The sequence below is a fragment of the Dipodomys ordii genome, unplaced genomic scaffold (assembly GCF_000151885.1).
Source record: "Dipodomys ordii isolate 6190 unplaced genomic scaffold, Dord_2.0 Scaffold120, whole genome shotgun sequence".
NCBI classification, from domain to species: domain Eukaryota; kingdom Metazoa; phylum Chordata; class Mammalia; order Rodentia; family Heteromyidae; genus Dipodomys; species Dipodomys ordii.
In genome coordinates, this window is record NW_012267336.1 from 3,805,422 (window position 1) to 3,816,319 (window position 10,898).

Consider the following 10,898-nt stretch of genomic DNA (forward strand, 5'->3'; position numbering starts at 1 on the left):
ATCATGAAAAGCAAATTGTTATTTTTAGGTTTGCTTTGAAAACAAGTTACATACTGGATTCTAAATTGTTCTTGCAGTCAACACTAGTGACTCATAATCCAGTTACTCAGGAGGCTGAAATCTGAGGATTGCAATTTAAAGCCAGTCTAGGTGGGAAAAATCCCTGAGATTCTTCAGTTAACCACAGAAAAAAGAAATGAAATGAAATGGAACTATGACTCAAGTGGTAGAGCACTAGCCTTAATCAAAAGAGATCAGGGACAGTGCCCAAGCCCTGAGTTCAAGACGCAGTACTAGCATAAAAAACTAAATTGTTTTTTCAGAAGATGGTGATAAGTGGAGCTAAGCTTAGGTTTATGAATTTTCCCTTTGAAATATATTTTTAGGGCTGGGAATGTGGTTTAGTGGTAGAGTACTTGCTTAGCATGAAGCCCTGGGTTTAGTTCTTTAGTACCACATAAACAGAAAAAGCCAACAGTCGCACTGTGGCTCAAATAGTAGAGTGCTAGACTCAAGCTAAAAAAGCTCAGGGACAGTGCCCAGGCCAAGAGTTCAAGCCCCAGGACATACATGTGTGTGTGTGTGTGTGTGTGTGTGTGAGAGTTCAAGCCCCAGGACATGTGTGTGAGTGTGTGTGAGTGTGTGTGAGTGTGTGTGAGTTCAAGCCCCAGGACATACGTGTGTGTGTGTGTGAGTTCAAGCCCCAGGACGTGTGTGTGTGTGTGTGAGTTCAAGCCCCAGGACGTACATACATGTGTGTGTGTGTGTGCGTGTGCGTGTGCGTGCATGCGCCTAGTTCAGGGATGGGAAGGGGAAACTAGGGGGAAATAAAGAGCAACATTATCCAAAAAAAAGAAATATACTCACCGGGCACTGGTGGATCATGCCTGTAATCCTAGCTCCTCTGGAGGCTGAGATCTGAGGATCATGGTTCAAAGCCAGCCCAGGCAGGAAAGTCCCTGAGACTCTTATCTCCAGTTAATCACCAGAAGTGGCACTGTGGCTCAAATTGTAGGGAGCAGGCCTTGAATTGAAGAGCTGAGGGATAGCACCCAGGTCCAGAATTCAAGCCCCACAACCAACAGAAAATAAATAATAAAATGGTAGCCCTCTCTGTGTAACACATTGAAGTAACAATAAAATTATTTTTTTAAATAGCCAAGTTATGGATTGCACTAATTTTATTGTATTATGGAAATACAGCTGAGGACCTGACCCAACTACTACTAGTACTCACTTGTTGGCTTTTGTCACACTGATGAGTTGTGAGGCAGCTTTATTTTGGCTGTCAAGCCAGGGGCTTCAGGGCTGAGGATTTGTCTGCTCTCTAGTCTATCTGAACTTAAAAGCCCTGGTACTCAGGGCACAGCAAGCTGTGACAGCTGGCCAGTGCAAAGATTAGGAAAGGCTGAAGCTAAACAGGTAAGACCTCAGCTTCTATGGACCTAAATGCTTTCTAGTTTTCTAGTAGGTATGGGGCTGCTCCAACCAGTATAACTTTCAAAAATCCATTTCTGGGTAAGTTTAGTAGAGCCTGGGGAACTGTCTTATTAGACCTGGAATCAGAAGAAAAATCAGATTTGAGTATCAATACCATTTTTTTTTAGCATGTCTAACTAATCTTAGGATTAACTTAGCATGGTTAACTCGGGTCCCTGTGTATGGAATTTGATTACTAATAAAGGAGCGTGGCATTCTGCGTAAAATTCATAGGGCTTTGTCACACCAGTGGCCTTAATTTTTGCTCAGATCAAAGTTGAAACCAGTGTTCTTTGGTACCATCTGATGATGCACCTATGGCTTGTCTGTTTTCCTTCTTCGTAGTAGCACAACATGTGTTATTCATACCAAGTGAGTTGATACTTGGATCTGCTTTTCCTACATATAAAATTTGAATTATTGACTGAGCATGTGGCTTAGTGGTAGAGTGCTTGCCTAGCTAGCATGCATGAAGCCGTGGGTTCAATTCCTCAGTACCACATAAACAGAAGTAGGCCAGACGTAGCTGTAGCTACTGTGGTAGAGGCTGAGATCTGAGGATCGCTATTCAAAGCCAGCCTGGGCAGGAAAAGTTCCATGAGACTCTTATCTCCAATTAACCACCAAAAAGTCAGAAGTGACACTGTAGCTAAAAGTGATAGAGCACTAGTCTTGAGAAAAAGAACTCAGGGACAGCACCCAGGCCCTGAGTTAAAGCCCCTGACTGACCAAAAACAAAACAAAAGTTGAATTGTGCCAGTGTAGTGGCCCATACTTGTAATCCTGGCTGTTCGGGAGGCTGAGATCTGAGGATCTTGGTTCAAAGCCAGCCTAGGCAGGAATAGTTCAAGACACCTTTATTTCCATTTAATCATAAGAAGCCAGAAGTGGTAGAACCACTAGCCTTGAGCAAACGAACTCAGGAACAGCACCCAGGCCCCAGGTTCAAACTCCATACCAGCATTTAAAAAAAAATTTTAAAAGGCTGGGAATGTGGCTTAGTGGTAGAGTGCTTGCCTAGCATGCATGAAGCTCTGGGTTCAATTTCTCAGTACCACATAAACAGAAAAAGCCACAAGCGTGCTAAGTTAGTAGAGTGCTAAAGCTCAGGGACAGTGCTCAGGCCCAGAGTTTAAACCCAGGATTGGCAAAAAAAAAAAAAAAAAAAGTTGAATTGCTAAGCCCCTAGGTACAGTAAACATTATCTGAATTACCATGTTTTACTCTTTAAGTTAGGCTTGGCTATCATAACTGACAACAAATCTTACAACTCCAGCAGAACGTTCAGACGGTCCTTGCACTTTGATTGTACCTCTGTCCCACTGTTAAGAAACATGCTTCCCCTTGGGCACCTCTGTTCTTAGACTCTAAGCCAGTATTTTTCCTCTGCAACTAGTGAGTGCTGTGTTATCTGTATTAGTCTAGATTATAAAGTAGTTTTGATGGTGTTCTCTCCCTTCCTATGGCAGATAATTTGGGGTAAGGAAAACATCTTGTTTCTTCAACAATTAAATATCAACCACACCAATATGCCATTACTGGTCCTGGGACCTTGTACTCAGGCCTGTGAGCTATTCCTGAAGTCTCAAGGCTAGTGCTCTACCACTTGAGCCAAGAGCTCCACTTTTGGCTTTTTGATGGTTAACTGGAGATAAGAGTTTTAAGGATTTTTCTTCCTGGATGGCTCTGAACCTCCATCCTCAGATCTCAACCTCCTGCGTAGGTTTACAGGCACTTGGCCTAATATGCCATTCTTTAGATGAAAGGCAATTAGTAGCATTTTTCTTCTTAGAAGGCAGAGTCATCAGGGAATCAGTGAAAGCCACCAGCCTAAGCTAACTAAATGCCCCACACTAAATGGTCTGAACCCCAGACTGTCAAATGGGAACCTGAAAAGGTATATGTCTGTAACTCCTTTCTGCAAGGATTCTGAGACAAGTCACAGGCCTGCAGTGCTTGATTGAGGCCCACGGGAAGTGTGGAGCTTTGGCTTGGAAAGCAGTTACATTTAGAGTGAAGGAGGAAATATTTTGTAGGAAACAAATGCTGTTTGCTTTTGGAGTTTCCCCTGTGCATTTTTTTTTTTCCGGCTTCGTGACTTCTGGGCATTGTAATGGTTCTAAATCTTCAGGGAACCTAAGCTTCTCTTCTGGGGTTATTCTGAATGAGTGAATGTGGGGAGGCGCTGAGGCAGGGCGGCTTACTTTAAGCTGCTTTACTTCCTGCCTCTGGTGTAATGTGACTATCACCAAACCCTGCAAATGGAAGCCAGAGCGCTTTGCTGCCCTGGCCCACCCTGACTGTGCTGGTAGGGCTTTGGTTGCCAACACAGTTGCATGCAGCCTTTGCTTGCCTGCTGGAGATAAGGCTGAATTTGGCTAGCAAGTGTAAAAGTGGCCTTACCAGCTACTTCTTTGCTCCCTAGTGGGGTGTCGTTGGTTAGGTTACCTGACTCGGAGCTGGGAAATCATGCTTAGTGGGTCTTTGTGAAGACTCTGCTACTTACTGGAGCCCTTTCAGTACTGTCCTGTCCTGCCTCCACTTCACCTCCTCAGGAGTTTCTGTCCGCTAAAACCACTGAGCAGCTAGAGGCATTCTCATTTTTTATCTTTGGAGGCTAATATGAAAAAACAAAGTTAAGCATTATCAGTGCTGGGGGAGTGGGGAAATGGACATTTTAATCTCATGTTCCTCATCCTTGTTAGCTGTGACATCTGACTCCCAAGACTAGAAGACGTTTTTCTCAGAATATTGTTTTTCAGCCTCCTCCACAAGGCACTTTGTGTCAACTCCTAGGAGGTTTGCAGAGGAATCTAAGGTGCTGTTGGGGAAAGAGACCTCATCCAGGGTGATTTGGTGAGTGGTGCAGGGCAGGGAGCTGATCAGCTCTCTTCCCAGCTCTGCAGAAGGAGGGTTGAGCTTCTGACTAGCCACACCTACATGACTTAGCCACTCTTGGAACCTGGGAGCCTGAAAGCCAGACAGATGGCTTGGCACCCAGGCACTTGTCTCCCACCTACGTAACTCCTATAAAACCTGGCTTTGGAGAGGTCAGCATCCTGTGACTTTTAGAGTGCTGTGTCATTTCAGGTAGTAGTCTGAGAAATATCTTCAGTTATTAATTCAACCATGTCTGCTAAGGACCAGGTACATTGTTGGGGTGGAGGCAAGGGGGTGGCAGCAAAGGATACAAAGTCAACGAAGTTCTGATCACTGGCAACTCTGCAACTGAGTTGTGCCTAAAGTCAGACGGGGTTGTTGTGCATGCTAGGCAAGCAGCCTCTAGATTCAGGGTTCTTAACATAGTTGTCAAGTGTGTGGCTGAGGCCAATCCTACTCTCACCACCACTCACTTGATCTCCTCTGGTCCAGGGGGCTCTGGGGTGGCCTGATAGGTTACTTTTGCCCTTCAGGTCTAGGTTTGGCTGAGTCTTTTCAAGGAAGATGGGAGGGCAGAGGGACTCCTATGCCATCTTTCAAGGTACTTGTATAACTACTTTTGGTGTTGACATATCTTGGTGTTTGATTCTTTTTTTTTTTGCAGGTCCTAGCGCATGAAAGCAGGGCCTAGGCTCTGTGCCTGAGCCTCTCTTTGCTCAAGGCTAGCGATCTACCCCTTAAGCCACAGCACCAGTTCTGGCTTTTTCTGTTTATGTGGTAATGAGTCAAACCCAGGGCTTCATGCATGCTAGGCAAGCACTTTACTACTAAGCCGTATTCCCAAGTCCTTGGGTTTCATTCTTTCCTAGTGAATGGGTAGTACTGGGGTTCGACTCAGGACCTCGTACTTCCTAAACAGCCACTCTACTACAAGAGCCATATCTCCAACCTTTTGTGCTTTAGTTGTTTGTAGACTTGAGTTTTTGCCTAGGTTCCAGCTCAAACCATGGATCCTCCTACCTGGCCAGCTTGTTTGTTGAGATGGGGAGAAGTCTCAATTTTTCCAACCCAAATCCAACCAATATCTCCCTCTCCTTTTTTTTTTTTTTTTGAACTATTATTCAAGCTTAGGACCAGGCACTGTCCTTTAGCTTTTTCTTTTTTTTTCTTTTTTTGGTCGGTCGTGGGGCTTGAACTCTGGGCCTGGGCGCTGTCCCTCAGCTCTTCAGCTCAAGGCGAGCACTCTTCCTTTAGCTTTTTCACTCCAGGTTGGTGTTTTATCACATGAGCCACAGCTCTACTTCTGCTTTTCTGCTTTTTTTTGTTGGTCATGGGGCTTGAACTCAGTGCCTGGATGCTATCTCTGAGCTCTTAAAGGGACTTTTCTGCCTGGGCTGGCTTTGAACTGCAATCCTCAGATCTCAACCTTCTGAGTAGCTAGGATTACAGACATGAGCCACTAGCACCCAGAGTAGTGTCTCATTCTTTGTGTGTGCACACATGTGTGTGTGTGCTAGTCCTGGAACTTGAACTCAGGGCCTGAGGGCTTATTAAATTAGCCTCTTTGTGCTTAAGAGTAGCACTCACTTGAACCACAGTGCCACTTCTGGCTTTTTCTAAAGGGGGCTGGGAAGGTGGCTCAGTGGTAGAGTGCTTGCCTTGCATGCATGAGGCCCTGGGTTTGATTCCTCAGCACCACATAAGCAGAAAAAGCCGGAAGTGGAGCTATGACTCTAGTGGTAGAGTGCTAGCCTTGAGCTGAAGAGCCAAGGGACAGTGCCCAGGCCCAGAGTTCAAGCCTCACGACCAACAAAAAAATAAATAATTAAAAAAAAAATGTCACAGGGACTTTTCTGCAGAGTTGGCTTCAATCTCCTGAGTACCTAGGATTATAGGTGTGGGCCAGGGACACTCGGCGTGTGTCTCATTTTTAATATAAGGGAAAAGACAAGCCTTTTCCACCCAGCCAGGTAGCCAGAGTGCATTTGAGAATTTAGAATAAATCTACCATGAGACAGAAGAGAACAAAGAAGCATCATTGTATTCTTTGTGTCCTGGCTCTGTTTGCTACCAGCCTGATGACCTTGAACAAGATTCCTTGTCTTTATTAAAATAGGCATCCTTTGAATGGGTGTGGTAATAATACTCACCTGGCTTTCAGGGCCAGGTGAGGATTATAAAGGCAGTATAGGACCTACTACCAAGCCAGTATCCTAGGTGCCACATTTTTCTATTGTACAAGTATCGGAGCTATAGCAATATCTGAATCTGAAAGTGGTATATGAGGATCCTCAGCAGAGACATGGAGATATTGCTATCAAGAACATAGGAAAGCTTTGTACCCTGAGTGGAGGAAAGCAGGCACCAACTGAGCAACCTGTTGAACTACCTATCTTTCCCTCATCCCCTCTCAGTGGCTGGTGTAACTCAGTGAGAAACTTAACTCCATGCCCTGACCTTTGGTCTTCAGAGTTTTTGTACATCAGGGAATCCTTATACTTCATTTATGACTGGGACTTCCTTCTGGATTGCTGGGAACTGTAGATTCTTGTACTTGGTTTGGTTGTCAAGTTACACTGTTGTATACCCTCACTGACTGTCTTCACTCTCTTCCAGGGGCTCCACGGGCCTTACCCCTTCGGCCAGTCTTAAACGGGTGTCAGCAAGAAGAAAAATTAACAAAAGACAGAAGGCCCGACTTTGGGGGGGGAGGGCAAGGGTTCCTCTGGATTATAGGCCACATCGCACGGATCCCTGGCTCTGATCCTCCCCCATCCTGGAAGAAGAGGAAGAAGCAGAACAGACTAGTTTTGAGTAAACTCAGTATGCATGTGTGAATGCTGGATCGCAGGAGTGGTGTTGAGGCTACCAAGAAGAAATCCATGCAGCCACCTTGGGTTCTGTTTATTAGGCGTCAATCTAACGACTCATTAGGTCACTCGGGAAGGGGAAAATAAGCCATCTTTTTAAACAAAAATTATTTTGCCTACAGAAAGGTTGTAGTTTTGAGCACATGTTAATTTTCCCCCTCTCTCCCCACTTTTACTTTTTTTTAAATAAGGGATAACATACTCTCTGTAGAATAGTGTTTGCTCTGGAAGCGATTCCGGCTGCAGCTGGCGTGGCATGTTTGGGGACTGTGTGGGTCAGTGCTGCAGAAGCACATCACTATGTCATCTGACTCCAGAGTCTAACCCCAGTGTTTATAGTGGCATCAGCCAGTGAGTCATCACCTTCCTCCTCTTTTCACTTTAATCTTGTGTTGATTTACACATTTGACAGTTGTATTTGTCAATCCTTTGGCTTGTTAGCATCAGAACCTTTCTGAAGATCAAACTTCCCTGTGTGGCCAGCAGAGGAAGCCTTGGGGACGATGCCGGTGATGGAGTTTGAAGCCAGGAGGAGTCCTTGTGCGCACATGTGTAACAATTCAGGTTGCTTTCTTCCATGTTTCTCTTGGCAGAAGGAAATGCCATCACATTTATGTTCTCTTGTGGCTCCCCATTTGCTCTGGGAACAGTACCTCTGGGCTGGCTGGGTGGGTGTGCCACGTGCACACACGGAAGGGTAGCTCACCGGCAGGTGTGCAGCAGACAAGTGTGAGCAGGTCCCATCCCATGCTTATCTGTTGTCACACAGCTCCCTTCTCTGTTCCCCTGCAGTTGTCCTTTGTGGTGTCCCCACCACCTATTTGTGGAGGCTGAGCTCTTAAGAGAAGAAAATAACAGCCCTGAATGGGGAACTTGTTATGGGAAAGGGCCACTGACTACTTGATCTTGGAGACTATAATTTAGGTAGAAGTGGAAGGACCTCCCCTAGTACAATGCTTGGTTTGGGGATGTTAGTCAAGGGGCAGCTGAGCAGGAGCAGAGGCTGGCTGCTCACCGGGCTGATTGCCCCACTGGACGCTGAGCAGGTTGAGCCGTGGTATCTTCCATGAGGAACTTGCACAGGCGAGAACAGCTGTCTGCCAAAGATACATGAATATGCAAAGTCTCTCTTCCCTTCTCAACCTTCCTTCCCTGGAGTTTTGGTTGGTTTGAGAGCCAGGGATGTGGGTCTAGGGTGTGGTTGCAGGGTCCCCTGCCTGTTACCATGCCCCCGCCTCCCCCCGGGGGTATGAGCAAAGCAGGGAGACCAAGGGATGAGTGGCTGCAAGGGGTCCTGTAGCCTGGGTGTGGGTGATGGTCTGCCTGCCTGTCTGTCTCTGTCTGGGTGTGAGTTCCAAAAAAAAGTGTGGTGTTTGTTCCTCCTCATCCTCTTCTGAGACTGTTTTTAAACACTTGATTGTGAGAAAAAGCTTGTATGAAATTTCCCCCTCACCTCTTTTCTTCCCCCAAGCCCAAAGCTTTAGTTCACCAGAGCCACTGCCTGTTTAGAAGAGCAGTGCAGCTGGGGCTTCTCTGGAACACACACAGGTTCCCATTCCCTAGCAGAGCTGAGGAAAGTCCATGCTGGGGGTCCACCCCATGGGGTGCAGGATGGCTTTTATCTGAGGGCCCTTGTGAACCCAGACTGCTGCTGCAATAGGTGCCCGTCTCCTAGGACACTGCCACTTGAGTGCACACATGCCCAGTTATTCTTCCTACTCGTGTGCCCTCAAAGCAGCTTATCTTCAGCTACCCTGGCAGCCCCATCTGCTGCCCGCCCCCACACACAACAGGTGCCCTTCCCGTCTCCCAGCACAGGTTTTCTGCCTCAATTCAGCAGAGCCTTCATCAGCTACCACCATCCTAGCCCTGCCTTCATTCCTGCTTGTCTTCCTGTTGGTCGGCAACCTTTGCTTAGAAAGAGACATTTCAGGCACTTTGGCTTCCTTTTCAAGAACAAGCCATCTCTGTATAGCCTTGCAGAAATGAGCTCCTTACAGAGGGCCAGAGCAAGTCCAAGCCTGGTGCATGGCTTCCCCAGGGCCAGAGGAGGGTGTCGGTGCCACTCATTCTCCCTCCCCGCACTGGTGTGGCTTCTTAGAACTGCCTGGAGTTCCTCTTTATTCCCTGCCTATTAGGGTGGCAGGCAGGCAGTCACCTCTGCCCCTCTTAGAATCTTCACACATGGCAGGCTGCCTCTGACACCCGAGAAGCGAGGCCAGCTTAGGTGATCTGTGATTTGGGCTTGAGCCCAGTTGGGGAGGACTGTAGGTTTGGGAAGAACCTGTCTGTGTGCACGGAGTGAGGTGTGTGTGCGCGCGCGCGTGTGCGTGTGTGTGCGTGTGTGTTTGGATGTGTATGCACGTGTGCATGCCTTTTTTTTCTTTTTGCCATGGGGGCAGATGAATTTGGGGCATTTTTCTAGAACAGCCTTCTCTCCCTGTAGTAAGGACTGGCTGTAACTCTAAGCCTATTAGAGGCACTTCCAGCCTGGAGGGAACCTCAAACTGGTGGCCCAAGGGTAGCCAGAGGGGGGAAGTTGGCATTAGGGTTAAAAACCCCCAAATTCAGTCTGAGCCCCGAGAGGAGAGGGTGGAAGGGTTGCCAGGGCTCAGCAGTGTGAGCTGTCCTCCCCCAGCCTCGCTGTCCCTGGTGGCCTCTGGTGAATGTGGGCGCAGCACTGGCTGCCCCTCCCGCCTGGCCTGGGTGGGTGTCTGGTGGGCCTCATGGTGCCTAGGAGGAGATGAAGATGAGGAGGTTTTCCTTACTGTATAAATGAATATTTGTATGATTAAATTAACACACACAAAAGCTTTTCTCCTGTGTCTGTGAGTTTTTTGGCCTGTGTAGCCTCTGTGGCCTGCTTGACCCCAACGTAGTAGTTGTCTCTGGGTCTTTCTTTCCCTTTAGCACATGGAATAATGGAAACCTTGAGTTTCATTATCTTTTTGGAAAATGTGCCTTGGGTTTACAGTGGTTCTGCTGACCTGCCTGTTAGCTGATGACCAGAAAGGTAAGGAAACTGCCTCTAGATGGCCTGTGGTCACCAGGGTGCCCCTCTGTTGCTCACCCCAGCATGTAGGAAGTAACGCCACATTGGCAGTACTCAGCCAGCAAGCATCGTTTGGGTCCTGACTGTTCATCTCCTTGAGGAGCTGCACAGGAAGCTGGCGAGAATGTCACAGGCGTCTTTCTTCTGAGGAAAGCAGAGAAGGGAAATTGGGGAGTTAGTTCCACTTGGGCCCTGGCTTCTTGGATTGTGAACATTGAGGCTTACATGGTTCCCACCCCACATGCTAACCTGAGTCAGCTTATGGTGGGGGAGGGGTGTATTACATGGCAGTTGAAAGCATCAAGCAGCTGTCAACCTGAAAGGAACATAAATGACAAATACAACGGTAAATGGTGCGTTTATTGCCTCGTCTCAATGTTTCTGGCACTCTTCAGAACCAGCACCCTTTTGTCCACAGGGATCCCACAGCTGAGGCTCAGCTCCAGAGGAGGCAACCTGGGCCAGGTGCAAACACTGTTTTCACACTCTAAAGAGCCAGCCTTTCACCAAGACTTGAATTGGGCCTTCTCCCTGCCTGGCAGAGCTGTGATCCAGATGATGGTTTTGAGTGAACTGGTGGGTCTGGGGTACAGAAGCTGAGGGGCAGGAGGTCTCAG

General features: G+C 47.3%; 1 protein-coding gene across 2 annotated transcripts in view; it reads left to right on the plus strand.

Annotated features, from left to right (window-relative positions):
- The window catches only part of LOC105995782 (chromosome unknown open reading frame, human C6orf106), a 50,158-nt gene extending 40,113 nt beyond the window's left edge, over positions 1-10,045 (plus strand). For both annotated transcript variants that reach the window (XM_013029634.1, XM_013029635.1), the window contains exon 5: positions 6,976-10,045. In XM_013029634.1, coding sequence (XP_012885088.1) covers positions 6,976-7,011 — 36 coding nt within the window. In that variant the 3' untranslated portion in view covers positions 7,012-10,045. The remainder of the gene's footprint in view (positions 1-6,975) is intronic.
- Positions 10,046-10,898: the final 853 nt, after the last annotated feature.